A 25382-nucleotide genomic window follows, 5' to 3' on the forward strand; every position below is an offset into this window, starting at 1 on the left:
GGAAGACAGAATAACTGAAAACAATGTAACCATATTATTAATACAGAGATAATTCTCATTTGAAAACATGATCAAAATAGTATCATTGTATTTCACATACTTTGTTTTCTTATAACTGGTTGAAATATGTAGGTTTACAGTGGTTTCAATGAAAATGACATTACATTATGAACACTTGTGATAATACTAATCACGCAGTAGTTCATAAATAGAAATTTATTTAATAGTACTGTTTCATAATGTATCAACGATTGGAATGTTGTGATTATTAAAAAGACATACAAGAACACTTAAAACTGTAGTTGTTTCATATTGACAATAAAAAATTCAAAAGAGAAAAAGATTCTCTTCATCAGAGCTGAAATTTTTATGGTGTGATACAACATGTTCTAAGCAGTATGACAGTACCTGTATGACTCTTCAAAACATAGAAGTGCAGTACACAGTGCTACCAAAGCGTGGAAAACACTTTATTCTTACTGGCTGATGATTTATACAGCCAATTAAAATATCTCCTGCCCTCAAATACCCACAGTGATTCCTAACTCATATGGTAGAATTACAGAAGTCTGAATTGATGAAACTGAATAAAATAAAACAAAGTCTGAATCACCCTTACAAATATAATATGAAATGGTTGATCACCTAAACGTTCTTCTAGCTGCTTTCATATAAAATCTTGCACTCTGCACATACATCACATGACTCATGATTGCACAAGAATTTTCCCACACATACATTTACATAGTTTTTAGTAGAATAAAACATCCACACTTCATGCATGTCCTCACACTCTCCACAGCAATCACACAACAAAACGCAATTAAATAATAATTTTATAGTTAATACTTTTAAATCATTAAGCTATTATAACAAAACAAAGAAAATTATAGAAAAACACTTTATACATACCAAATCAGATGAAATACCAAATAAACACATTGAAATATCTAATTCTGTGTTGCAGTACAAGATAATTTATGATGGGTTTTGGTATTTTTTGTATCTGAGAGTGCTGTAGGCAATGAACTGAGGTTTTAACAGTGTTGCTCTTATATCAGCACAAGCTTGTATATGCAGTATGAAAAAAAACGAATAAAATTTAATGCTGTTTCTCTACATTCGTAGACAGTGTGTCTAGTGTATTGATCACATGCCAAGCTGGTCCATTGCCCTAGTGCTCAGCATCAGCTGTGTGGATATGAAAGCAAAAACAACTACTCTCCCTCCTGGAAGACACACTCTAAGATAGTTTACTTCACTACTAGGAATGAAGATTCTGCATTACCTGTTATGTTGGAGATACTGGAATCTCACACTATGAGGAATTGAGACCAGTGTTGTTACAGCTGTATGCTTGTCTAGGCTTGTAATACTTTATTTTATTATTTAAATGATTTAAATTTTAGGATAACAGAAGAGAGCCAATGTCTATATTGCATATGAATATGAACATAAATTGTTGAATCAGTTTTAATTACATAACCTTTTCTTAAATGAAAAAAATCACCTCTACAAAAGGAGCAAAATTCAGTTGTACAGTTCCATGTATTCTCTTACAAATATTGTTTGGTATTTTTGTATGTGTATATCTTCACTAGCAAATAAATGTAACGTTTTTAAAATGTTGTTTCACTTCTCAGCAATTAACCAAGTAAAATTGATCAAGAATATAAATTATGAAGTTAGCTGTGACCAGTAATTTATATTTATCGTTGTTAGTTCTTCAATTATGATACTTAGCTCATAACCTAATTTTAACCATTGGGCACTGGACTACGTGAATTGATGTGATGTGACAGGCCATGTGTATCGGTCATCAAGGCAAATTCGCACTGGCCATTACGGTACGAACACATCATGGCGCCATCATATCACGATGTAGTCACATTGTCCATCATGCCGTGTCACAACCAGTCAATTCAAGTCATGTGATCTCAGCTCACATCATTGTTTCCAGTCTATAACAAGTAACAGAGAATGAATAACAAATAACGAGTAATGGAGTCATACAACAGCAACTGATATCAACCACAAGAACCAAGACCTAATGAATGCATGATAAATTGAAGTATGGAACATTAGAACATTATTGTGTATCAGGAGGAGATGAGACTAGCGGTCAAGTGATCAACAACGGATGTTGACCTCATCTATCAAAACTTTGTTCCTGAGAAACCTTGAATGTGCCATGCATGACACGACATTATGTGACTTGACAGACTGTATGGATCCACTATTTGAAATGTGTTGTGGAATGTTTTGATGTGCCATGATGTAACACGACAGCCACTGTGAAGTCACCTTTAGTTTCTACTTACAGATATCTCACTTTATTTTATAATGGAAATGAAAATGGTAGCATAACTGGGTTTCTTTATTTTGTTTCACTTTCTGCTGTTTTTCGTAATAATTTTATGATTAAAGGCCAATTCTTAATGCTGTCATGTCACATCATGTCAAGGCATATCAAAATATTCCACAATGAATTTAAAATGATTGCATCGCCACTGGCCATCATGTCACATCAGATCACTTCACAATGCTGTCAAAGTTTCTAAGGAACAAAGTTTCAACAGGTGAGATCTTCGCCCATTGCTGATCATGTGACGGCCAAGTTCATTTCTTCTTGAAATACAGCCATCCTCTCATCCTCAATACTTTGTTTTGTTGCCATTCCGTCAAATCTTGAGTTTAGTTGGTGATAGTAGTTGTTATAATGTGTCTTTATTATTTGTTCTTTGTCATTCATTGTTTGTTATTTGTGAAGACTGAGTTGATACAGCTACACAAGTTGAGATCATATGACTTGAATAGGACATATGCGATATTTTTAGCATGACATGTTTGGGTGATTTGTTGCCAGCCGGTGTCACCAACCACGCAATTTGAATCATATGTGTACGATAATTGAAGATGGTGTAAAAACATAAAATCCATCCTTCAGATCGTACAACTATTGTACAATCTTATGAAACACTTCCTTATTATTAAGATTTCATCCTTTTTGTTATTTTAGTTTTTAGGCTTTGTTTTATTTTTGACAATTTGTTTCACAAATACGTTTCTGAGCTGCCAACATGCCAGTCTATCAGGCTGTGAGATTTCCCAATTTCATTACACTGCAGTTAGACAACTCAGCTTAACTTACTTCCTGAGATGAATCTCTTAGGATACTCGCTATAATGACTATGTTGCACTGTGCACGGTGCTCATACATGAGTGGAAAGGATTACAGTTAACTTGTTGTCTCAGATAAGGAAAGCGAGTGCTAGTGAGTGATTAGTAAGGTGTTAAGCAGTGAAAAACAGTGTCAATGGAAACAAAAAACTGTGATAGTTGTCCTAGTAATCCCCAGAAATCTACAGCAGGTGTGTTTAAATATAAGAGGTGAAAAAAATAGAAAAAATTCTGGGAAACTAATTCTGAATTTGAAGATTGGTTGTGCTCTAATGAATCAAACTCTGAAAGGGCTAGATGTAACGTGAAAATCATGCCAAAAAATGACGAGGTGTCATGTAAAAGCCAGATAATTTTGAGTATATTTGTGGAAGCAGCTATCACTGATACATATTTAAATAGACAGGCTCACACTGCAGAAATTAAATTGGCAGGACTCATGGAAGAACATAATTTTCGCTTTTGATTTTGTAGATCACCAGAAGGACATAGTTAAGAGTTGCTTTGCTGATTCTAAAATGGTCAATGCTACACATCTGCTTCGAGCTAAATATGTCCAGATCACAAAGAATGTGATGGCAGTTCTGTTCAAAACTTCCTGTGTTCTGGTTAGATATTTCAATAAAAACACAAACAAAATTGAAAGCAAAGGTGCAACAATCAAAACGTTTATTCTAATCTAATGCTTTCATTTTACGAGTATAATGTTTGTGAAAAGTATATTATGGGATTTGCTTCTGCTGGTTGTAATTCTATAATGGGGTGTACAGACTCTGTTGCTACTCGGTTAACTAAAAATTGTCCTGTATTAATTATATTGAAATGTATATATCACTCAAGTCACAAATGTGCTGGTGAAGGTTGTAAATATCTTCCCAGGCGCTGTGGAGACCTAGCTAGGAACATTCATAATGGTTTCAAAGCGACAGGCATAGGGTTTCAAAGCGACAGGCATAGCTGCGTGATTTTCAAACTTTATTAGACATCAAAAATCATAAAGCCTCACTTCTACCACAAACAAGATGGCCATCCTTGTGGACCATTGTAATGACAATTTTAGAGCAGCTGAATGCTCTGCATCTCTGTTTTGATTCTATTTGTGTAATGGAGTGGCTGGCTGCATTAGAAGAACTTCACCAATCTTTCAGCATCAATTTTTTGAAAATTATTTTCTTTATTTTTGACCTATATTTTATCGAAATTCTCATATTTAAACAGGTATTTCCAGAGTGGTAAAGCTGTTGTCATTGACTTACATGAAAAGATTGTTGAAGAGCACAAGGAAATGTTGCTTTGCTACATGGACTAGCAGTATGTCGCAAACAATAAATAAATTGACATGGACCCCAACCACAGATGAAAGTTTCTTCTTGACAGCCAGATGTATTTAGATGTTGAAGCTCAGAAACCAGAAATGTATAATGATCACGACAATTCAACACAAATATAGGTATTTCGTGCACATGTACGGAGCTGAAAAAGATATATAACTCTGATGGATTTAGTGTCATTGCATGCATCTTTGCAGTCTAAAAGGGCTATTTCAAACAAAGAACAGTAAAAAAACTTCCTCTCATACTTCTTGCGACAAAATTTCCAAGAATAATCCCTTTCGATGATGATAATCAGCTAAAACAAATCGATGTAAAAATACAGGAAAATATTAAGAACTGATCAGAAGTGAGTATGTTTTGGGTAAACATACCTAACGTAAAAAATTTATTTGGCGTGAGAGAATTCCTGGTCATAGCAAAGTTTGTGCTCTCATGTTTACTTCTTCCACTCTCAACTGCTGCAAGCGAAAGAGGTTTTAGTAAAATTAATCTTACGTAAGTGAAAAATAGGAGTAGATTCATTGCTTCCACAGTGAATGGATGTTTGCCTGTCACTCAGTGTGTGAGAAGGAGTAGCTCATGCAAAACATTTGTTCTTACTGCAAACATGCGCAATAGCATTAAGGAAACGCAGTTCTATTCGCAACCATGTATTTCCAGTTCCCCTGTTTCTAATCCTCGAGAGTAGGAAGATGATGATGATCGTGCATTCCATATTTATATTGTGTAATATTTTTCTTGTTTTTGTAATTATTTGTGTAACATTTATACTATGTAATATTGACTTTTCTAATGCCTCAGATGATCTCTGAGGTCTCTACAACAATAAAAATCAATCAATCAATTTTTAAGTCTTTTCGCAAGGCAAGCAAATAATGAAGTTCTTGTTGTATAATTGTATGGACCCTATTTAATGTGTGTACATGATTTCCTAATAAAAAATTAAGAATCAATAGCATTAAAATGCGAGTAATTTAACGTGAAATAATCTGAACACGCATGTTTTTATGTGGTGTATGTACGACCTCCTAACGAAATTTACGATTTTTTCGATGCAGTCGTGCGATACAGTAATGCTGAAAGATTGGCAATGCTAGCTTGTTATTTAGGAATAGTATCTGGCGACATAGACTGCGCCAGTGCAATTTTATATTTGGTGACGCCACTTACAAAAATGTAGGGCGTATGCGATATTTTTAGCGCATCTCGTTCAGGTGGTATGTTCATGTTGCCAGCACTGATGTCAACAGTGAAGCGTGTTGTGAATTGGGAGGAAAGACCAAAGGAGCTGGTCAGTGGGCACTGCATTATTTTTTGTCATTGCTATTGTAGGTATTTATAATGGATGACGAAGCAGAAACCTATAAATTGTGGAGGGTTAGAAAGACAGTTATGCAGGTAAAGTTTCATATTGATGGAATAGACATACCTGTTTTACTGGAAATACGTCGTGTTATTGAAATTGCCGCTTCATTTTTAATTCTTTTTGCTGTAGTTGTGCCATGATCGTGGATATCTAGTTACTCAAGATGAATTGGACCAAACTTTGGAACAATTCAAAGAACAGTTTGGGGACAAACCGAGGTAAGAAACAATTATAACTTGCCGATAATTTAAACTAGGTAGCAGGTTTATTTTGTGTCATATTTGCTTGTTGAAAAGTAATTCCAATTTTTCAGCATATTGCCCTCAAAATATCGTGCTTTGGCAACAAGTGATATGTTATTGCTTTAGCCTATAATATAAGTAGGTCCTTAAGTTGTTGGTAATGGTCATTGTAGTATCCCCAGCGAACTGAACAAAGAAAGGCTCAGTGAAAAGCATTTAAAATAGTAGTTACGGAACAGTTTCAAAAGCAAAAACTCTGCTTTTATTTGACCTCTGTCGGTATGGTAGTTAATGGTTCACTAACCTTTGTATAGTAGTGAGTTGTAAGGAGGAAAATGAAACTTAGAGATTTTGATGATATCGTTTTTCATCCCACAGTTGTTGCATTAAGAAAACTACTAAGAGAATGTACGTGAAAAGTGCATCGAATACTTCAGTGCCTGTAAAAGATTTTACCAGTTGGTAATCAGGCTTTTCTGGGCTGTACGTGTCAAAATTTTCGAAAACTAGCACTTCTTCACATTATGGATTGTGCTTCAAGTCTGTACTGGTGTTACAGATTGCTTGCTAGTTTCTTTTTTATTTTTCTTGCAATTGTAAAGTTATGCCAGTTTGGGAAGCTGTTTGGTGTTTGCCACCCTCTTTAGTAGGTATTTATTAACCTGTTGTCCTAGCTCTTGTCACACTCTTTCATTTCTCGTGTGGTTTGTTTGTGAGTAACTCGATTCCAAATACTTACTGTTTTTCTAGTAAGATGAAATGCCTATTTGCCCCTGACAGAAAAATAGGGATTTAGGAACTTTTTAGTTTGGCCACCAACATATGATGGCCTTAACTATGAACTCCAAGCATGTACAGATGATATGTGTACTTAAGATTCATTCACAGAGTATTACCAGCCCCAAAATTCTTTTTATAAATATGTATATTTTGCAGGTTGGTGACAAACATTGGGTTGTAGTTCACATCATCCTGCAGTTTCTCTTTGTCGAAGGACGTTGATTGCCAGTAGTGACACGGAAGTTTCGGAGAATTGGTCCCTAATTTTATCTTTCTTTGAGATTTTTTTTTCTGTTGTACCGTTTTGAAGTACCTAAGACCTAGTTGGAATAAGCACTAGATTTTTCTATTCATGTGTAACTTTAATATGTCTTGCTAATCTATTCCATCACATTGACAACTTTTCTGGGCTGGTAAAAAGGGACAGTTTGTGTGTTGTTGATGCGAAGTATGGAAGAAATTGGATTAAATTCGGCCCAGATGAGGGGTCTGATTCCACCCATCTGATTTAACCTAGGCTATGATGTAAGTGTGTTGTATGGTGTGATGTCGTAATGGCACTGTGTTGTTGAGGGTTCGTGTTTGCATATGTCATGCTGTAAAGTTAGGTGGTGTACCCTTGTGTTGGATGTTCATGTTTTGAAGTTGTTTGTGTTAGGTATGGTAATGACTTTGTTCGGTCATTTGTTAAGTTGTGGTTGCAATAGTGCGGTGCTTTTCTAGTGAGTTATTTTGATTTCATATGTTGGGGGTTAGAGGTTTATGCCTGTATTAGGTATTATTTGTCTCTTGTTTTTCTTGTAGGCTGAAATTTGATAGTGTATTTATGTTTTTGGTAGTACTGGGTGTGACGGAAAAGTTTACAAGTCATTTGTTGCTGGTTGCATTGGGGGAAGACATGAGTACTATAAAGTTTTTGCAGGGTTTCGCCTTGATTGCCGAGATTATTAGTTGTCATGTTTGTCATGAACACATGAAGTTGGCCAGAGTACCTGCTCTCGAACCAAGAACTTTTATATGCGGTGGTGTTGCTGTGATGTGTTTGGTGATCCCTGTGTAAAGGGACTTGGTTCAAGAAGTCTAGGTTGGACGTCAGAGAGATTGTGTTAATGACACTGTTTTTGTTATCGTTGTTCGTTTCATTTCTGTGTACAAGAGACTGGAATGAGTGCTTGGAATGTTTTGGATTGGTATTCATTTTGTAGAGAATTTTGTGAGGTGTAGGGAGAAGTTGGGGAGCCTAGGGTTGTAGGGTAAGTTGACATATCATGGTTTGGTAGAAGGAAGTATGGGATGGATGGCTCTTGTGTTGATTTGGGAAACTCCAGGTAAGAATATCTACAATACAGGCAAAGACTCACATACGGATTGCTTTTACAGCCTTAGTAAACAGACGTGCACACAACATTCACATGCACACACGAGCTTGCACGGGATAACGTGAGCGTCCGATTCCACCCCTCTGCTTTGACCAATGATGTCACCAATATGGAAGAAACGACCATTCACAACTCCCATACCACTCCTAAGGCGTCATCACAGAAACATAACAAACATGAAAGTAGTTCGAAAAACCACCAGATATTCCTCCAAAAATATAATGAAACTAATGGGACAAGTGGAGGAAATTTGGGGTTTTTGGGTGGGGACAAACTAACTGTAAACACATGCCACTACACCAAATAACAAAAAACACTAAAATAACAAGACCCCACAACCTTTCCAAATTCAACTACACACACAATCCACTGGAATCGATCACTTCCCTTGACCTATATAGGTCAACAGAAACAACCGATACCACACTACAAATCTCAGAAATTTCACCACCACACTTTATCCTACCACAGAAAGAACACCTTCAAAATCAAAATTGGAATCGAACACTTCCCTTGACCTGTTATCCTTAAGACATCTCCACATCCCTGGTCCGAGACGCCGGAACTTTAGTAAGCTTCGTTTCTTCACAATACACTGAACACTTCACTTCAGCCAACAGGTCGAATAGCTGAAGAAATTTTATTAGAGACAACACAGTGTCCCCCGTCATCGCCAACAGCCGAAAACTGTTGACCTTGTCAGTCATATCCATACCTACCAAAGACATGAACAAAGCAATTTACCAAAATTCACACATGACGAACAGAAAAAGCTACAATAATGTTGAAATAAAAAAACCAAAATCATTATCTCACTGACAAATATTCAGCTGAAAGCACAGTCACCACCGATACCACACATGTGCAATGCTACAATGCAAATGATCCCCATACCCAACATAACACGCTACCCATAAACACACCACCAGAGAGAACCACCGACCGCAACAATATGCCACCTATAAACACGCCACACACACAGACTAAACCAGAAACATCACCAACACACAGAACATAAACACACCACCAGAGAGCACCACTGATCACATCAAAATGACACCTACAAACACGCCAATCTCACAAACTAGACTCCGCGCCATCGTGATGTCACACACTACAACAGCCTTATGTCACGGGTCATAGCAGACGGGTCGAATTGGATGCTTCCATTCACCCGCTTGCACATGTCGTAAATACACAACTGCCAACTCTAGCGTCTTGGATCGAAAGCTACATGTGAGTGTCTTTTAATTGTCCCTGTCTGCGACTTGACGTGTCACCTTTGCGGTAAGTGGCAATTGTCTTTTCCTACATTCTTGCATTGATTTGTGGGTCTTGGAGGCTATTATGTTGGGAGGGTGATTTTCAGACATTTTTCGGGTGCTGCAGAACAGAACTGAGTGTCAGTGGTTTGACGGAGGACATACCGGGTCGTATGAATAAAATGGGGAATGTACGTTGCACTTGGAGTTTCAGAGAATATTCTCAGGTTCAGACGAATAAAATGAGTCAGTGAATATACTTCACCTGGGATAGTTCAGTGCGAGTAAAAGGGTGAGAGAAGTTGCTCAAAATGAAGAACTTTTCCAATTTCATATGAATAAAACCAGAGATGTTTCTCACAAGCGAAGAACATTCTCTGTTTTTTGAAGTGAGATTTATGGCATACTTTGAGCTGAGTAAGTTGTGTTGTGGTTGTGTTATTGAATGATTTTAGTGAAAATGGCAGAATTTATTGTTCTTGAAAGGCAAAAAAAGATACATGTAGCACGAAGGAAGATGGAAGAAAGGAACTGTAAAAGTTTACATAGATTTGACAGTGGAAACATCACTTCGCCGGGAATCGCTTTCTTCCAGAAACTCATGAAAGAACAGAAGGCGCTCTTTCCAACAACTGTAAAATGAAAAAAATTGTGCTATTTAGGAGATGTGGGATTTCAGGCTGGTGTAGGAGAAAACTTGGGAGTACTACATCACTGACATTCTCATATGTATTACAGCAGGTTAACAGAAAAGCACCGTTGATCAAATTTCAGTGACATAAATGAACTAAAAGCAACGAAAGTTAAGTTTCAGTCTAGATATCAGTTTTCAGGAGCAGTGGAGGCCCTCACAATAATCAAAGCTTCTGCACATGGAGACAAATAGGTTTGTCAGAAGGGCTTTCCTTCTGTAAATGTGCAGGCTACATGTGATAACAGTGAAATGTTCACTAGTGTTGATGCTTTGTGACCTGGGTCTGTACATGATCTAAGGTATGGAGAAACTTCGATGTATACCGTATATTACAGGAGAACCCCCTCCCCTGTGGGACCAGGGGTTAGAATAGGCCCGAGGTATTCTTGCTTGTTGTAAGAGGCAACTAAAAGGAGTCTCGCACATTTCGGTCTTTATGTGATGGTCCCCTGTAGCTTGTGACCCCCATTTTTCAAAATTTTTCTGAAGAGCAAGCCAATTGGGGAAGGGTGTCTTACATGGTGCATCATCTCCATCGTGTATTGAGATCTTTAGTCCACTTACTCATCATGGCATTGCATTCCCGCTCATCCTCCATCTCTTGAACGAGGACACCTTCCTGGGTGTGTTTTCCTCCGCCCAATATGCAGTTTCGTTTTCTGTGCTGACAATGATCATGGAATTCTTTGCACCTCATATCCAGCACGGTAGCCAGTCCATTGTGGTGCAGCCACCATGCACCCTGTTGGTTGCGGCCCCCTGACTACAAACTGATCGCTCTGCTGATGCCTGCACCTTTAACTCCCCACATATGCCAAGGAGTAGATGCCCATCCTATCAGGTGGCCTTTGCTGCAGCTGGGTGGCGCCCGTGGGGAGGACCCCTGGTTGGAGTGGGTGGCATCAGGGCGGATGACACACAAATGCCGGCAGTCTCTAAGCGTTCCAAGTCTCAGTACAGTGCAAGGAAGTATGATCCTACATCGTTCCCCTCCCTAACCACACCATGGGAGCAATGCCAGGCTAAGGATGGCAGTGAACATTATTCACCCCAGTACCTCGTATGTACAAGAGCTGATGGGGACTCCTTTGTCTCGATGCAGCCTCAGTTTCTTATAGAGCATTTAGAGGGCAAGTTTGGGGAGGTGGAGGGCTTTTCCTCTACCCAGCCATGGGCATTACTCACTTGTGTCAAGCCAGGGGATGTTTCCGTTACCATCACGCCTTATAAGAGCTTAAATATGGTGTAGGGTATTATATTCCACAGGGACCTTCTTTTACAGTCTGACGAAGAGCTGTGCGCCAACTTGGATCGACGAGGAGTTCATTTCGTTGGGCACGTCCATTGGGGTCCGAGGGATAATCAGGTTGCCACCGGTGCCTTCATCTTTGCCTTCGAGGATGATACATTACCTGAGAAGGTCAAGGTGATGGTCCACTGCTGTGATGTCAAGCCAAATATCCCTCCCCCCAATGCGGTGCTTGGCCATATGTCTTCCCGCTGTACTTTCAGCATCACGTGTCGAGATTGCGGACGACCATCCCATCCCAATACTCCATGTGCCCCACGTCACATCTGTGTCAACTGTGGAGAGCATCATTCCCCTTGCTAACCAGGCTGCAGGATTTTACAGCGAGAAAGGAATACAAGACTCTGGACCAACTGACTTACACTAAGGCCGAGAGGAAATTTGAGCACCTACATCCTGTGGCTATGACCTTCTCTTATGTTGCCACTACGAGAACAGTTGTAGCCCCATCAGTTCCAGTCGGCTCTGAGTCGGAAGACTACACCTGTCCCCTTGATGGTGGGGGGGGGGGGGGGGGGGCACTTCCCTCCCTGTTGCTCCCGCACCACCTACCTCGGGAGCACTGTCCCCCCCACCCCCCACCCCACTGACTGCTCTCCCTAGGAATGGGTAATGGGTCACTTCCATCCCAGGTTTATGCTCATGGGAATGATAACACCCGCAGTCTTGGAGACTGAATCAGCGAAGCTCTCCCAGTCAGAGAAACCCAAGGATCAGTGAGAGAAGTCCAGAAAGGAGACACCCAAGACCAAGGAAATTGCTGTGGCACCCACACCACCGCTGCTTACAAGCTCTGTGTCTGAGGATGATGTGAAGATTCTGGTGTCTGCTGAGGATCTACATTTCGCCAGACCCTCAGACAGTGGATATAGCCTGTTCAGGAAATAAGTCGATGGCAGCAGGTGACCCTGAGGCATAGACTACCTGATTATTTCATGCCTTCCCAGTATCACGATCACATCATCCTCGAGTGGAATTGTGGCGGTTCTTTCCACCACCTGGCTTAGCTATGGCAACTGTTAAGCTGTACACCTGCTTTCTGCATTGCCCTCCAGGAAACCTGGTTCCCGGCAACGATGACCCCTGCTCTTGCGGCTACAGGGGTTATTACAAGAACCATAGCGAATATAATAGTGTCAGGTGGATGTTGCGTCTATGTCCTGAACTTGATATGTAGTGAACCTGTGCCCCTTCAAACTACTACTGAAGCTGTAGTTGTCAGGATACGGATGATGCAGGAAATAGCTGTGCAACGTGTATCTCCCTCCAGATGGTGCAGTATCACTGAACTTATTGGCTGCACTGATTGATCAACTCCCTAAGCCTTTCCTAATTTTGGGAGGTTTTAATGCCCAAATCCCCTTGTGAGGTAGCACCATGCTTACTGGCCGTGGCAAAGATGTCAAAAATTTACTGTCCCAACTCGACCTCTGCCTCTTAAATATGGGGCCCCCCACACATTTCAGTGTGACTCATGGTAGTTACTCGGCCATTGATTTATCAATTTGCAGCCCAGGACTCCTCCCACTATCGACTGGAGAACACATAACGGCCTGTGTCACTCCCCCAGCATCATGCACACAAGACGCCTACCCAGATGGACATTAAACAAGGCAGACTGGGTAGCTTTCACCTCTGCTGTCACTGTTGAATCTCCCCCATGTGGTGCCATGAATGTTGTGATTGAGCAGGTCACTACAACGATAATTTCTGCGGCAAAAAACGCGATCCCTCGTTCTTTATGGTGCCCCCCGGTGAAAGACAGTCCCTTGGTGGTTGCCGGAAGTTGCTGAGGAGATTAAAGAGCGTTGGTGAGCTCTACAGCGACATAAGCAGCACCCTTTCTGGGAGCACCTAATAGCCTTTAAGCGGCTCCGTGCCCATGTTTGCCTGCTTATAAAACGACGGAAACAGGAGTGTTGGTAGAGGTACGTGTTGACATTGGGTGCCATACGTCACCTTCCCAAGTCTGGGCGAAGAGCAGACATCTTTTTGGGTACCAGACCCCAACAGGTGTCCCTGGCATTAAGATCAATGGCATGTTCTCTACTGATGCAAACACGATTGCTGAGCACTATGCTCGAGCCTCTGTGTCAGGGGGGGCACCCAGCCTTTCACACCCACAAACGGTGGATGGAAAGGAAAGTCCTCTCATTCACTAGATGCCACATTGAATCCTATAACATCATATTTACAGAGTGGGAGCTCCTCAGCGCCCTTGCACATTGCCCAGACACAGCTCTTGGGCCAGATCAGATCCAAAATCAGATAATTAAACATCTCTTGTCTGACTACAAGTGATAACTCCTCGTCATCTTCAACTGGATCTGGTGCAATGGCATCTTTCCATCGCAATGGTGGGAGAGCACTATCTTTACGGTGCTAAAATTCAGTAAAAATTTGCTTGATGTGGATAGTTATCGGCCATCAGCCTCACCAAAGTTCTCTGTAAACTGCTGGAACATCTGGTGTGTCAGCAGTTGGCTTTGGTCCTAGAGTCACGTGGCCTACTGGCTCCATGTCAGGGTGACTTCAGCCAGGGTCACTCTACCACTAATAATCTTGTGTGCCTCAAGTTTGCCATCCAAACAGCCTTTTCCAGATGCCAACACCTTGTTGCCGTCTTTTTTGATTTACAAAAAGCGTATGACACGACCTGGTGACATCATATCATTGCCACATTGTATGAGTGGGGTCTTTGAGATCCGCTCCCTGTTTTTATATTTTTATCTAAAACTTCCTTTTGCCCCATCCTTCCATAGTCTGGACCTTTTGCGTGGCCCTCAGGACTCCATTAACGCTGCCGTTCTCCACTGTCACTTCCTCTCAATTCTTGTCTTGGTCCGGGGCTCTGAAGTTGAAGTTGTTTACACTGATGGCTAGATAGCTGATGGTAATGTTGGCTTTGCCTATGTCTACGGAGGCCATTTTGAACAGCATTCCTTGCCCGCTGGCTGCAGTGTATTCACTGCAGAGCTTGTGGCCATATCTCGTGCACTTCAGTACATCCGTTCCTGTTCTGGTGAGTTGTTTCTTCTCTGTTCTGACTCCCTGAGCAGCTTACAAACTATCAACCAGTGCTACCCTGCCATCCTTTGGTGGTGAACATCCAGGAGTCCATCTCTGCTCTGGAATGGTCCAGTTGTTCACTAGTTTTTGAGTGGACCCTAGGACACATTGGAATCTCAGGCAATGAACTTGCTGACAGGCTACATGGAAACTGCTCCTGGAGATGGGCATCTCTGAAACTGACCTGCGTTCTGTCTTACACCGAAAGATTTTTCGGCTTTGGGAGACGAAGTGGCGTAACAGTATGCACAACAAACTGTGTGTCATTAAGGAGACTGCGAATGTGTGGAAGTCTTCCCTGCGGGCTTCTCACAGGGAATCAGTTGTTCTTTGTCTACTCCACATTGGCCATATGTGGCTCACACATGGTTACCTCCTCCATCACGAGGACCCACCTTAGTGTCGCTGTGGCTTCCAAATGACAGTTGTCCACCTCTTGCTGGACTCCACACTTTTAGCCACTCTGCGAAGGACTTTTAACTTTCCCAGCACCCTACCTTCGGTGTTGGGCGACAGTTCCTCAACAGCAGCTCTAATTTTAAGTTTTATTTGTGTAGGGTGGGTTCTATCATTTGATCTAAGTTTTAGCGCATGTCCTTTGTCCTCTTGTGTTCTCCACCCTAGGGCTTTTAGGCTGAAGTTTTTAATGTGTTGCAGAGTGGCTGACTTATCTTTTCTTATTCTCATGGTCAGCCAGCCGTGGTAATCTGCTTTCTTGTTTTTAATTTCTTCTCCCTGTTTCTTGTGTGTCTCTGTGGTTTTCTTGTCCTGTTTTGTCCATTGTAGTGTTTGTTGTCCTGTCATTCTTCTGGTTCTTCCTTTCTCCTGTTAATGTGCCATACATCTTCTTTGTTTTCTTCTTTCCCATGGGTAATTGTTCTGCTGTGAACAAGGGACTGATGACCTCCTAGTTTGGTCCCTTTCTGCCCCCTTTAAACCAGCCATCCAACCAACCAAAAGAACAAGTGCAGTGCTTTAATTTTAGGAGATAAAGGGTATGGCATTGCACTGCAATTAATGACCTGTTCCAAAATCCTGGAACACCTGATGAGAGGTCATACAACAGACTTCACTCTAAGGAAAGGGTGATAATCCAAATGAAAAACCCCATTGTGGTAATAGGCTGTTCTGTTTTGCACAACATAGGAAAACAAATAGGGGATGAGGATTTTGAGGCACATAGTGACAATGGCAACAATCTTCCAACACTGGGAGAAGAGGAAGCAGCAAACGTATGTGTATGTTGTACAAACAGAAGACATGAAATTGTTAGTGTAATTCTTCAATTGTAGTGTGTGGGAGTTTGTTCCAAGCATTTTATAAATGAACCTAATTTGTGTATCTTTTGTTATTAAAATTATATTTACATCTTGAGATATAACAAAATAACATTTTCATGAAAATAAGCATTGCTCTGTTGTCACATAACAAAATGCAGTGTAATGTTTTTCTCCCTCCTCTCATTGGTTTCACTTTTATCAAAAATTGTTTAACCTATAACATTTTGAAGAAGAGCATTTTGTCAGATAATACAGAAAGTAAGTGCACATATTGTTTAAAACTGGGAAAAGTTACTTGTTATGTTCCACTTCATCAAAAATTGTTTCAAAGGTGTGGTGGAGTTATTTACCATATGTTCTAGTAAATAAGTGCCCATATTGTTTAACCTGTAGCATTTCAAAATGCAACAGTATTTGTCACATACTGCAGTAATAAGTGCACTAATTGTTCCATTCAAAATGGAACATGTTACTCTTATTATTTCAATGAAAAGACATTTGTTCTGACTCATTTATTTAAGAGGATATAGAGTTTTGATGATGTTAAATGTAGACAAATATTTAATTTAAAAAAATCATTTTTCATTTTACAAATGTTGCAAGCAAATGGCGAATGCGAAGAAAATAAAATGGTTCTTTGTCGCATAAAGAAATGAAAAGCACCGTTTCTCCTCCTCTTGTATCAATCTTTGCCATTTTTTCCTGTAGAACATCCAACTGCTACATCAAAACCAGCCTCTTCAGCTCTGCGTTCAATAAATTTATTATTTCCTCCGTCTCCATGGTTAATCACCATCATTTTGTAGCTGAAAGAGGAGACGATGCAGCTGTCATCACTTCAGAACACGTTATGTGGTTGGTCTTCAATTGCAATTAATGACATTTGCAAAAATTATTCAAGATTTAAATAGTTGATGTTGAAATTGTGGGCTTTCACAATTTTGAAATTACCCTCTGAAGAAGGCATCCTTGTTGAAGCAGAAGCCTCTATTGCTGCTAAAACAAATAGAAAAAATGAGAGTACTAGTGCGTGTCGAGACTCCTTTTTCTCCTTAACTAAAAAGTGTTGAGTGCTCAATGAAAAATGGGGAGGGCGGGGGGCGTACCGAGAGTCATTTGCAGTCGTTCCCGTCTAACAACTTAAAAAAAAATTCTTCCCATTTTTTTAATATTGTCATCAAGGTCCCTGACTTCTTTAAATCCATTTTATACTTCAATCATGCCTTCATGCTATGCACTCTTTAAAATATTTGAGTATCTCTAATCTCTTTTCCAAAACTAAACATGTATCATTGCTGAATTTGTCTCAAGCTATCGTCTTTTTCTTTTCTGGTGATGGGCTTTTCAGATTTTCTAATAACAGGTGGATAGTCTTTATCAAAGTAATAAATGCAAATTCTGTGTCTTCCATCTCGTGAGCATAACACACCCTTTCATGTCACAGCCGTAACCGCGACACACTTCGGCTGTTCAGCATAAAAATGTAAGCAACACTAAAATGAAAGAGGTTAAGTTTTAACCTCCTTGCTGAAAACTTGGTCGAGGAGGAGGAGTGGTAATGTGAAAGCACTCACTTGTCAGATAATATACTTCAAACTTTTTATTCATATGAAGCTGATGATGACCTACTCAGAGAATGGTATTTTTCTCTGAGAATCTTCGGCGGATGTTCTCATTTTTATTCATATGATCCATCGAGGAGGGGACTGCTGTAGTTTCAGGTGCTTTTTCATCATGTAGGGTTTCAAAGAGTAGGGGGTAAGAGAATTTCATTTTCAACCATAGTGTTCTGTTTAAAGATGAATCTGCTGAGGTGTGTACTGATCTGTTGTAGGAAGGGGGAAGAGATGCTGTTTCACCTTGCAGTTACAGCTGAGTCTTGCTGGCGGAAGTGTGTCCTGAATAATCAAATAATGGCTTTAGGGCGAATGAACCAGGTTGTGGGGATGGCTGGGATAGTTTGACGAGTTGTTTAGTTTCATTTACTGATGACTGGTTCTTTTTCTAAGGTTGATGAGTTGTGGAGTGGGGGGAGGCTAGTTTTGTATGTGGCTGTAGTTGGTAAGTATTTTCTTTTATTGGTTTATTTGGTTCTTAATGCATTATGTATTTTATGTTGTGTGTATTTTAATTAGTCAAGTGAACCAAAAGAGTTTTGGTTTTTCAAGTTGTGTGTGGGTACCAGGTACCGGGGCTTCACTTGAGCAGTCCATTTTATAGTGACCAGTAAATGTAATAGACTCTAAACTGTCCACGAATTGACTGCTGAGCTAAACACAACTTGGGATATATCAGTGAGTAAGTCAACAAAGAGGTGGCACCTGGCAGAAAACCACTTCCTTGGTTAATAGTTGTATTTACATATGTATTATTTGAGCTTAATAAATATTTAGAAAACAATGAAATGCAATTTTATAATCCTTTCCATTTCCATAATCAGTTGGTGTTTCGAAACTATTGGAGGGTAGTGTACATAAATATACGTACGTACATATGATCATGGGATGCTGTAGATGTGACACGTGGAGCTGCCACCAAAATCTGCTCTACACCACATGCAAGTGCAGTGTGTGGCTGGCTCATAGTAATTGTTGCCCTACATACCATAAACAACTTCAGCATTGAAATGCACTGAATCAGTTAGTTTCAATAATTTAGATTGAGATTCCATAATAATATGGAGAAACAGGACGAAATAGTATGAAGTTTTTTTTTTTTTTTTTTTCTATGAATTGTTATACTGATTTGAGAATCAAAGTAAAATTTTCTGATAATTAGCAGAATGCAACTGATGAGCTTTCTCATTTTCACATGTTGTCTGTTGCTTTGTGAAGTATTGTTACGTCTCATTCCATAATGATGTTTTCCTTTGCTCATTTTTGTTATATTCTTTTACCATGATAGTGCAGATTGGCATTTTCATTTAGTACGAATGATTGCCAGTGGAAAAGGAAGTGGTAACTGAAGGTCTGAAACACCTTGGCTTTTATCAATGTGACTTTGTATACTGGAACACCTCAGCATCCGAAAGGTATTTTTTAACTTTCTGTATCGGTCACTGATTTATATGCATCTCTTGATATTTTAATTTGTGTGACATTAGCTTTACATAATTGCATATTATCAAATTTTCTGTGCCTTGAAATGGAGGCTTTTTGTCAGTGGTAATTTTCTGGAAATACACTTTGTTTTAATGCTGTTGAGATATATCACTCATAGTTGAAGGAAGTATTGAAAGCATGTCTTTTTGCATATTGCTTGCTATGTTCTGTCCGAGCTGTAGCAGGTTGTGCATACAAAATTGAAAATAATTTAAATTGATGTTTACTATTATTTCTTCATTCAGTTGAACAGTGTACATGGGTGCCTGCAGAAATTTATCCAAGAGGGGGGCAAGATCCTCAAATTTTCTTTTTGGTTGTTACAGATGTGAGAATGTATCATGCCACTAGAACTTTTCTTAACAGAAAGTACATAAAAGTTATTATTTGTTGAACAATTTGTAGGTATCCACAAAGTGCCTTTGAGGCAGATTACTATAATACCCGATTTATAAGCACATTTCATTAGTAGACCTAAAGAAAATCTTTCTATTTCATTAATAGGAATTGGAGTGCCAAGTTTTTGATTCAGCAACCTGAAACTACATTGTTTTTCTGGTAAAATTGAGGATATTCAGTAAGCTACTAAAACATATTTTTATTCTTATACCAATAACATTAGGGCGAGAAAGAAAACTAAAAATCAGAAATAGGAAAAAAATCTGAATGATTATAGTGATTGTTGATAGCAAAAAAAAAAAATTGCCAGCTCAAAAATATCCCACAAATATATACCCCTCAGAGCATATTTTTCTTTTATGATGCCATCTATGGCATTTTATTTTCTTACAGAACTTTACATCTGTTTAAGTTAATGGATGTATTGCATTTTTTGTACATACTGTTATTTAATTTTGACTAGCGTAATTTAATTTGAACAAGATCAGTTTTAAAAGTAACATTATTTGCAGGAGCATCATCCGACTAGATGAATGTGGAAAACGTTCCAAAACCACTGTCAAATTGTGCAGTAAAATCAACTTTAACAGCCAAGAAATAATAAAATCCTTGTCTCTCCATTTTGACACATTATAGTGCAACCATGCCAACTGGACTGCAGGATTTGCAGCTCTACTACTGCCTGTTGTTCTTCATAGCAGCCATAAATTCTGAGAAGGTCCCACTTCCTGGACAGCACGTGTTTTGTCTTGAAATTTCACATTTTTTCCCTCTATTCTCGATGGATGCATATATGGATGTGTAGATGAATGCATGTACAGGGTGTACATAAAGTCCGGGAACACTTTCAATTATTTATTGCACAAGAACCAAACATTCTACAGATGTCATGCTTTTTTTCATGTATACCGCCACAGTGTAGTTTGGTAATTTGCCAATAGTCGGCACTAGTCATAAACATGACGAGTTCAGGTGTGGAGTGAGTTTTCAGTGTGTTGGAGTGTGCTACAGCTGTTCAACAGATGTTTAGAACAAAGTATGGTAAGGAAGGCCATTTACCACTGGGACAACAAATTTGTTTGCTTGTTCCCCGCAAAGAGAAGCGGATGTCACAGTGTGAGTGAGTGAAGTGAATGTCGAGTGTGTATGAGAGCACTGTCACTGGATATTCACTGGATATTCCTACTTGGACATGTTGCAACAATGGCTGATGCCTGAAATGCACACGGAGCTGCCACATCGATGGATCGGCCATGCTACAGATGGGGACAGCTGTTTCAGGGAATGGCCTCTCCGATCATCAGATCTCATTCCGTGTCACTTTTTTCTGAGGGGACACATTAAAGATCTAGTGTATGTACCGCCTCTACCACGTGATTTAGCAGAGCTCCGGGAGAGAATACAGGAAACAACTGCCACAGTCAACACTGCCATACTGGGATGGATATGACAAGAATTTGATTACCATATTGACATCTGCCAGATCACTCATGGTTCGCATATCAAATATTTGTAAAAAAACTTTCAGAGTTTCTCTTCAAAATGCAATATGTATGACACCTTTACAATGTTTAGTTCTTGTGCAATAAATAATGGAAAGTGTTCCCAGATTTCATGTACATCCTGTATTGTAAGTGGTTTCTTCAGAATATACTGTTGTAGCACTGCTGTGTAGGACTAAATGTAGGCTCAGGAAGCCATCACAAGTTTTGTCCACAAACTGTAAACCAGCATTTTAGTTAAGTACTACTGTAGGGAGAGGGGCCTACATGTTGGGAACGATGACATTGTTGGCCTGGGATACTGCAGCCATGTTTAGGAAGTACTGGAAATTGGTGCCAGAATCTGCATGTACAGTGTTAGACCAGTCCTTTCCTGCAGCTCAATGAGGGCCATATGAACAACCAGCATAGGAAAAACTGGAGACTATTTTAGAAATGTTCTGTAAAGGTTTACATCCACTTTGACTACAGGACAGCACTGATACTGACAGCATGCTAAGGTAATATGAATGAATTCCTATGAACAACCAAACAAATCCATGTTAGACACTGATTGCTGAAGTATCAGTACATTCAGTTAATTCAATACAGTACTTCCTGCAGTACTTGGTGATAATATATAAACTATTTAGTAGATTTGCAGACACTCACTGCTATAAATACTTGAGGATTTTGTAGCCAATTAAGTCTACATTCTGTCGGACTCCAGGAGGGTACCATATGTTCAGCTATGACTGTGTGCAAACCTTTTAGCATTCACACTCAGGCTTGGCATGTATAGTGATTTGACCTCTTGTTGGCTGCTGTGTGTCTACAAACAGCAGTACTGGCACTATTCTCCCAACTTTATATTTTAAATGCCAATACTATTATTAGAACAGTCACTGTTATTGTATGTATTTTAATGGGTTAAGATTTTGGCTTCATGATGCTAGTTGACAGTATTGGTGAGTTGGGAAACTGTATTCCAGTTAAGTCACTAAGTGAATGGTTGCAGTGTTTTGCCGGAACTGCTTTCATTCCCCTGCAAACTGATAAGAATTAAATATATGACAATTTTTTTTATGCACATTATAGAGCTAGCTGGTTCTCCGAGAGCTACAAACATGTTGTGGGTCATTCCTTCATTTGTTTTCCTTTGCTCGTGAAAATGGCTATTATCATGAACAAAATTATGCTGTCTGGCAAAGTAATTTCTTTGATGAGCTGCACCAGTACTGTCTAATGACCTGCTGTCGTTTTTTGATCATATAATTCAGCAGCAGTGTAAAGCTGCTGACAATCAAACTTCTGTGTTATTTCTGTTTCTCCAGATAGAATGTCTTGTTCACTGGCAGTTAACATTGTTCGAAGCATGAGAGCCTCAATCACAACTATAGTTCATGAATCGGTTCTGACTGCAACATCTGAGAATGGAGCACACATCATTCAGCCATGAACTGTAGGAAAGTAAGCAGCAGACTTTGTAGTCGAGGCAACCACTTCCTGGGTATATCATTTTGGGTAGATAAGCCAGATTTAGCTGTAAGTGTTTTATTTATATGCATCACCAGTTTTGTGGGATTTTAGCTGCATCTTAAGATGCAATAAAATGAAATCATGTATGATTAAGAAAAGAGAATGGGATGACCCAGCTGTCATATTCAACAAGTTTTAGCTACATAGCAGATGCCAAACATAAAATAACATAGAATGCTACCGTGATACCATGAGTAACAGTATCTGGTATCATGAGTGTGTTCAATGTTATTTTATATTTAACATCTGCTGCTTAACGAAAAGTTGCCAACTATCCCGTTCTCTTTTTTGATGATGCAGCTAAAATGCTGCGAAACCGGTCAAGCCTATAAATAAAGGACTTGCAGTTTTTATTTATTTAATCGTGTCAGAAACACACACTATAGCTTACAAGTTATACAACATGTTCCAAAACATGGTATTATAAGCATTACAATTACAAGTAAATGCAGCGTGACTTGCAGTTACGTGGTCACATCTTTTCAAAATGTGGGCTGCACTGCCCTAACGTCCTTGGGCCACTTCAGGGGGCAGCCTATCTAGTGGAGTGATAAGTCACTTAGCAGTCAGATGTGCCAGCCAATTGCATACACCTTGTAGCCTATAAGGCCAGGAGAGCAAAATTTAAATAAAAAAGTAAACAAAGCAAGAGATACTACGAACAACCTTTGTATCATGTAGATACTATCGTCAGTATTATAGAAAGGGTAGAATGTTAATCACCATAAAGATGACACATTTAGTTGCAGCCAGTTACAACATAAAGACTTCAACCATTTGAGCTTTTGGCCAAAGCCTTCTTCAGAAAAGAACACACAAAAAGCAGACAGACTGCAAGCACACACGACCACCATCTGTGGGTGCTGCGCCCAGATTGCAACTCTCACATTGAATGAAAACAGCATTTTGGAATTGAATAAACCACTCATGTAATGTACTTGTCTGATGCCACTTTTCTTATGTGTAAGGCACCAGCTAAAGTCTGAAACAGGGTACTGTCAATTGCAGCACTTTTTGTATGTGTTGTGTAGGTTGGCAACACATTGTTTTACATTGCTAAAGGGATAATACTTTCAGGTAACCAAGAAGAGCTGAGAAAATATGTTTTCAGCACCAAAATTGAAACCATTTGAAATTCGTTGCAGATTTTTATTATTTTAAGTCATGGATGATGCCCTTAAATTGCTACCACCACAGTCTTTATATTCTTATACCGCTGGAGAACTCATGATTGTGGTGGCAGGTGGATGTGAAGCATAGCTCACCCAAGGTCGAGCTTAGGTTGGAGATCAACAGGTTGTGAGTCTGCAGATCCAGTAAATGTGATGTGACAGTCATCCAGTGGTGCCAGACTAATTTGGCGCAGACCAAGGTCTGGGTTAGGCTGAAAGAGGATAGTTTGGTTGTATTTGGTGACAAGAAAAAGCTTGCCCACAGCTAATGAACAGTTAAAGCATTTATTTTGGCTGTATACCATGTGCCATATAATTGTCTCATTTTGATGAATTTTTCATGAAATTCTTTGGTTAATGCTTACATTTCTTAAATGCTTAAATCTGTAGAGAGAATAAGGTGAGAGGAGGAGTTGCCATTTATGTCAAAAGTTATCACTGTGTAGAAAACTTAGATACAAAAAAGTTTTGTCTAGAGCAACATATAGAAGCATGTGCCTGTCAACTCATTACTACAAAACACTTTACCTGATTGCTGCTCCCTCGTTGTACGCACAGTTGGTGAAACACTGACTTGCATTCTTGTCGTGTCTCGCCATGGCAACTCCCAGTATTGTCCTGCAAAACTCATAACATTTCTGGACCCTTACCTAATTGGAACATTCAACTGTAAAAATATGGGAAGAAAGTGAAGGTGACTGACACTGATGTAGGGGAAAATGAATATGCATAAAGCTTATAGATTTCATTAGGTGTAATGCTAGCATAAAACCTGAATGCCAACCTTATGGAGCAAGCAATAACCCAAGAGAAAAACGAGGAGAAAGAAACAGTTGTTACTTAGAAAACTGTTCATACATCTTGATTAATTTATCTCTAGTCTCTGCTTAATTCTGTTAGGAACAATCCCAATGATAGTATAAGAAAATAGTGCAGTGACCATTGCCAATTTTCCCTGTATCTAATATGTATAAAAGTGAAAATTAATTGTTTACTTGTATATGATTATTGTAATGAAACGTAAACAAAATACCATTTTCTGAATGCCTCTGCTCTTTGCTGTTTCCCTGTGTGTCGCCTGAGGTTTGCAGCCTCACACATGAAGGAGAATAAAAATGAGGTAAAGATGTGACTTGAGTGTATCAGTAAAAGTGTTGTTCTTTCTGGTTTCAGTGAAAAAAGGCCTGCTAGAAGTGACCTGATTGTTCTTGTTGCTCATAATGATGATCCAACAGGTAAGCTGAAGACATAACATTAACTCAAACCATTATGATGATACAAAATTCATTTCTTTTAGTGAGCTCAATAGAAGTGTCACAAAATTATAGCTCTATATATAGTTATCCAGCAACATACCAGGGGTAGTTATAAAAATTTTTTAATTATCATAGTGAAAAACTAAAGACACACAGTTAATTTTTTGTTTGTTTGTAGGTAAATGACAGCATTACTGGTACGCATAGAAATCCCCACTTCACAGTATCATAGCAGGCTACTAAAGGAGCCAAAACAAAATGGCGGAACTTGGAGCTTACTGTTAAAGTGGTGATGGGCTGTTCCATTTTGTTCTGACTACCGCAGTGGCGTGTAAGGATACTGCGATTTGGATATTTCAATGTATACCAAGACTGCTGTGATGTACCTGCAAACAAACAAAAAATTAATTATAACAGATAAATCTGGCTGGGATAATGATTTAGGACATATTGCTACTCACTACATAGAGCAGACAGTCAAATTTAAAAGTTCAGTCACTATATGCCCAATGATGCACGACTGCCATGCCGACCTGTAG

At 39.3% G+C, this 25382-nt stretch overlaps 1 protein-coding gene across 3 annotated transcripts in view; it reads left to right on the plus strand.

Moving 5' to 3' along the window:
- Positions 1–5664: 5664 nt before the first annotated feature.
- The window catches only part of LOC126484411 (DNA-directed RNA polymerases I, II, and III subunit RPABC1), a 56096-nt gene continuing 36378 nt past the window's right edge, over positions 5665–25382 (plus strand). The window contains exons 1-3 of one of the 3 annotated variants that reach the window (XM_050107915.1): positions 5665–5912; positions 6010–6098; positions 24761–24822. In XM_050107915.1, coding sequence (XP_049963872.1) covers positions 5856–5912; positions 6010–6098; positions 24761–24822 — 208 coding nt within the window. In that variant the 5' untranslated portion in view covers positions 5665–5855. The remainder of the gene's footprint in view (positions 5913–6009; positions 6099–24760; positions 24823–25382) is intronic. The other 2 variants (XM_050107918.1, XM_050107916.1) reach the window with 2 other exon arrangements.

The sequence above is a fragment of the Schistocerca serialis genome, chromosome 6, assembly GCF_023864345.2.
Source record: "Schistocerca serialis cubense isolate TAMUIC-IGC-003099 chromosome 6, iqSchSeri2.2, whole genome shotgun sequence".
In the NCBI taxonomy this organism is placed as follows: Eukaryota; Metazoa; Arthropoda; class Insecta; order Orthoptera; family Acrididae; genus Schistocerca; species Schistocerca serialis.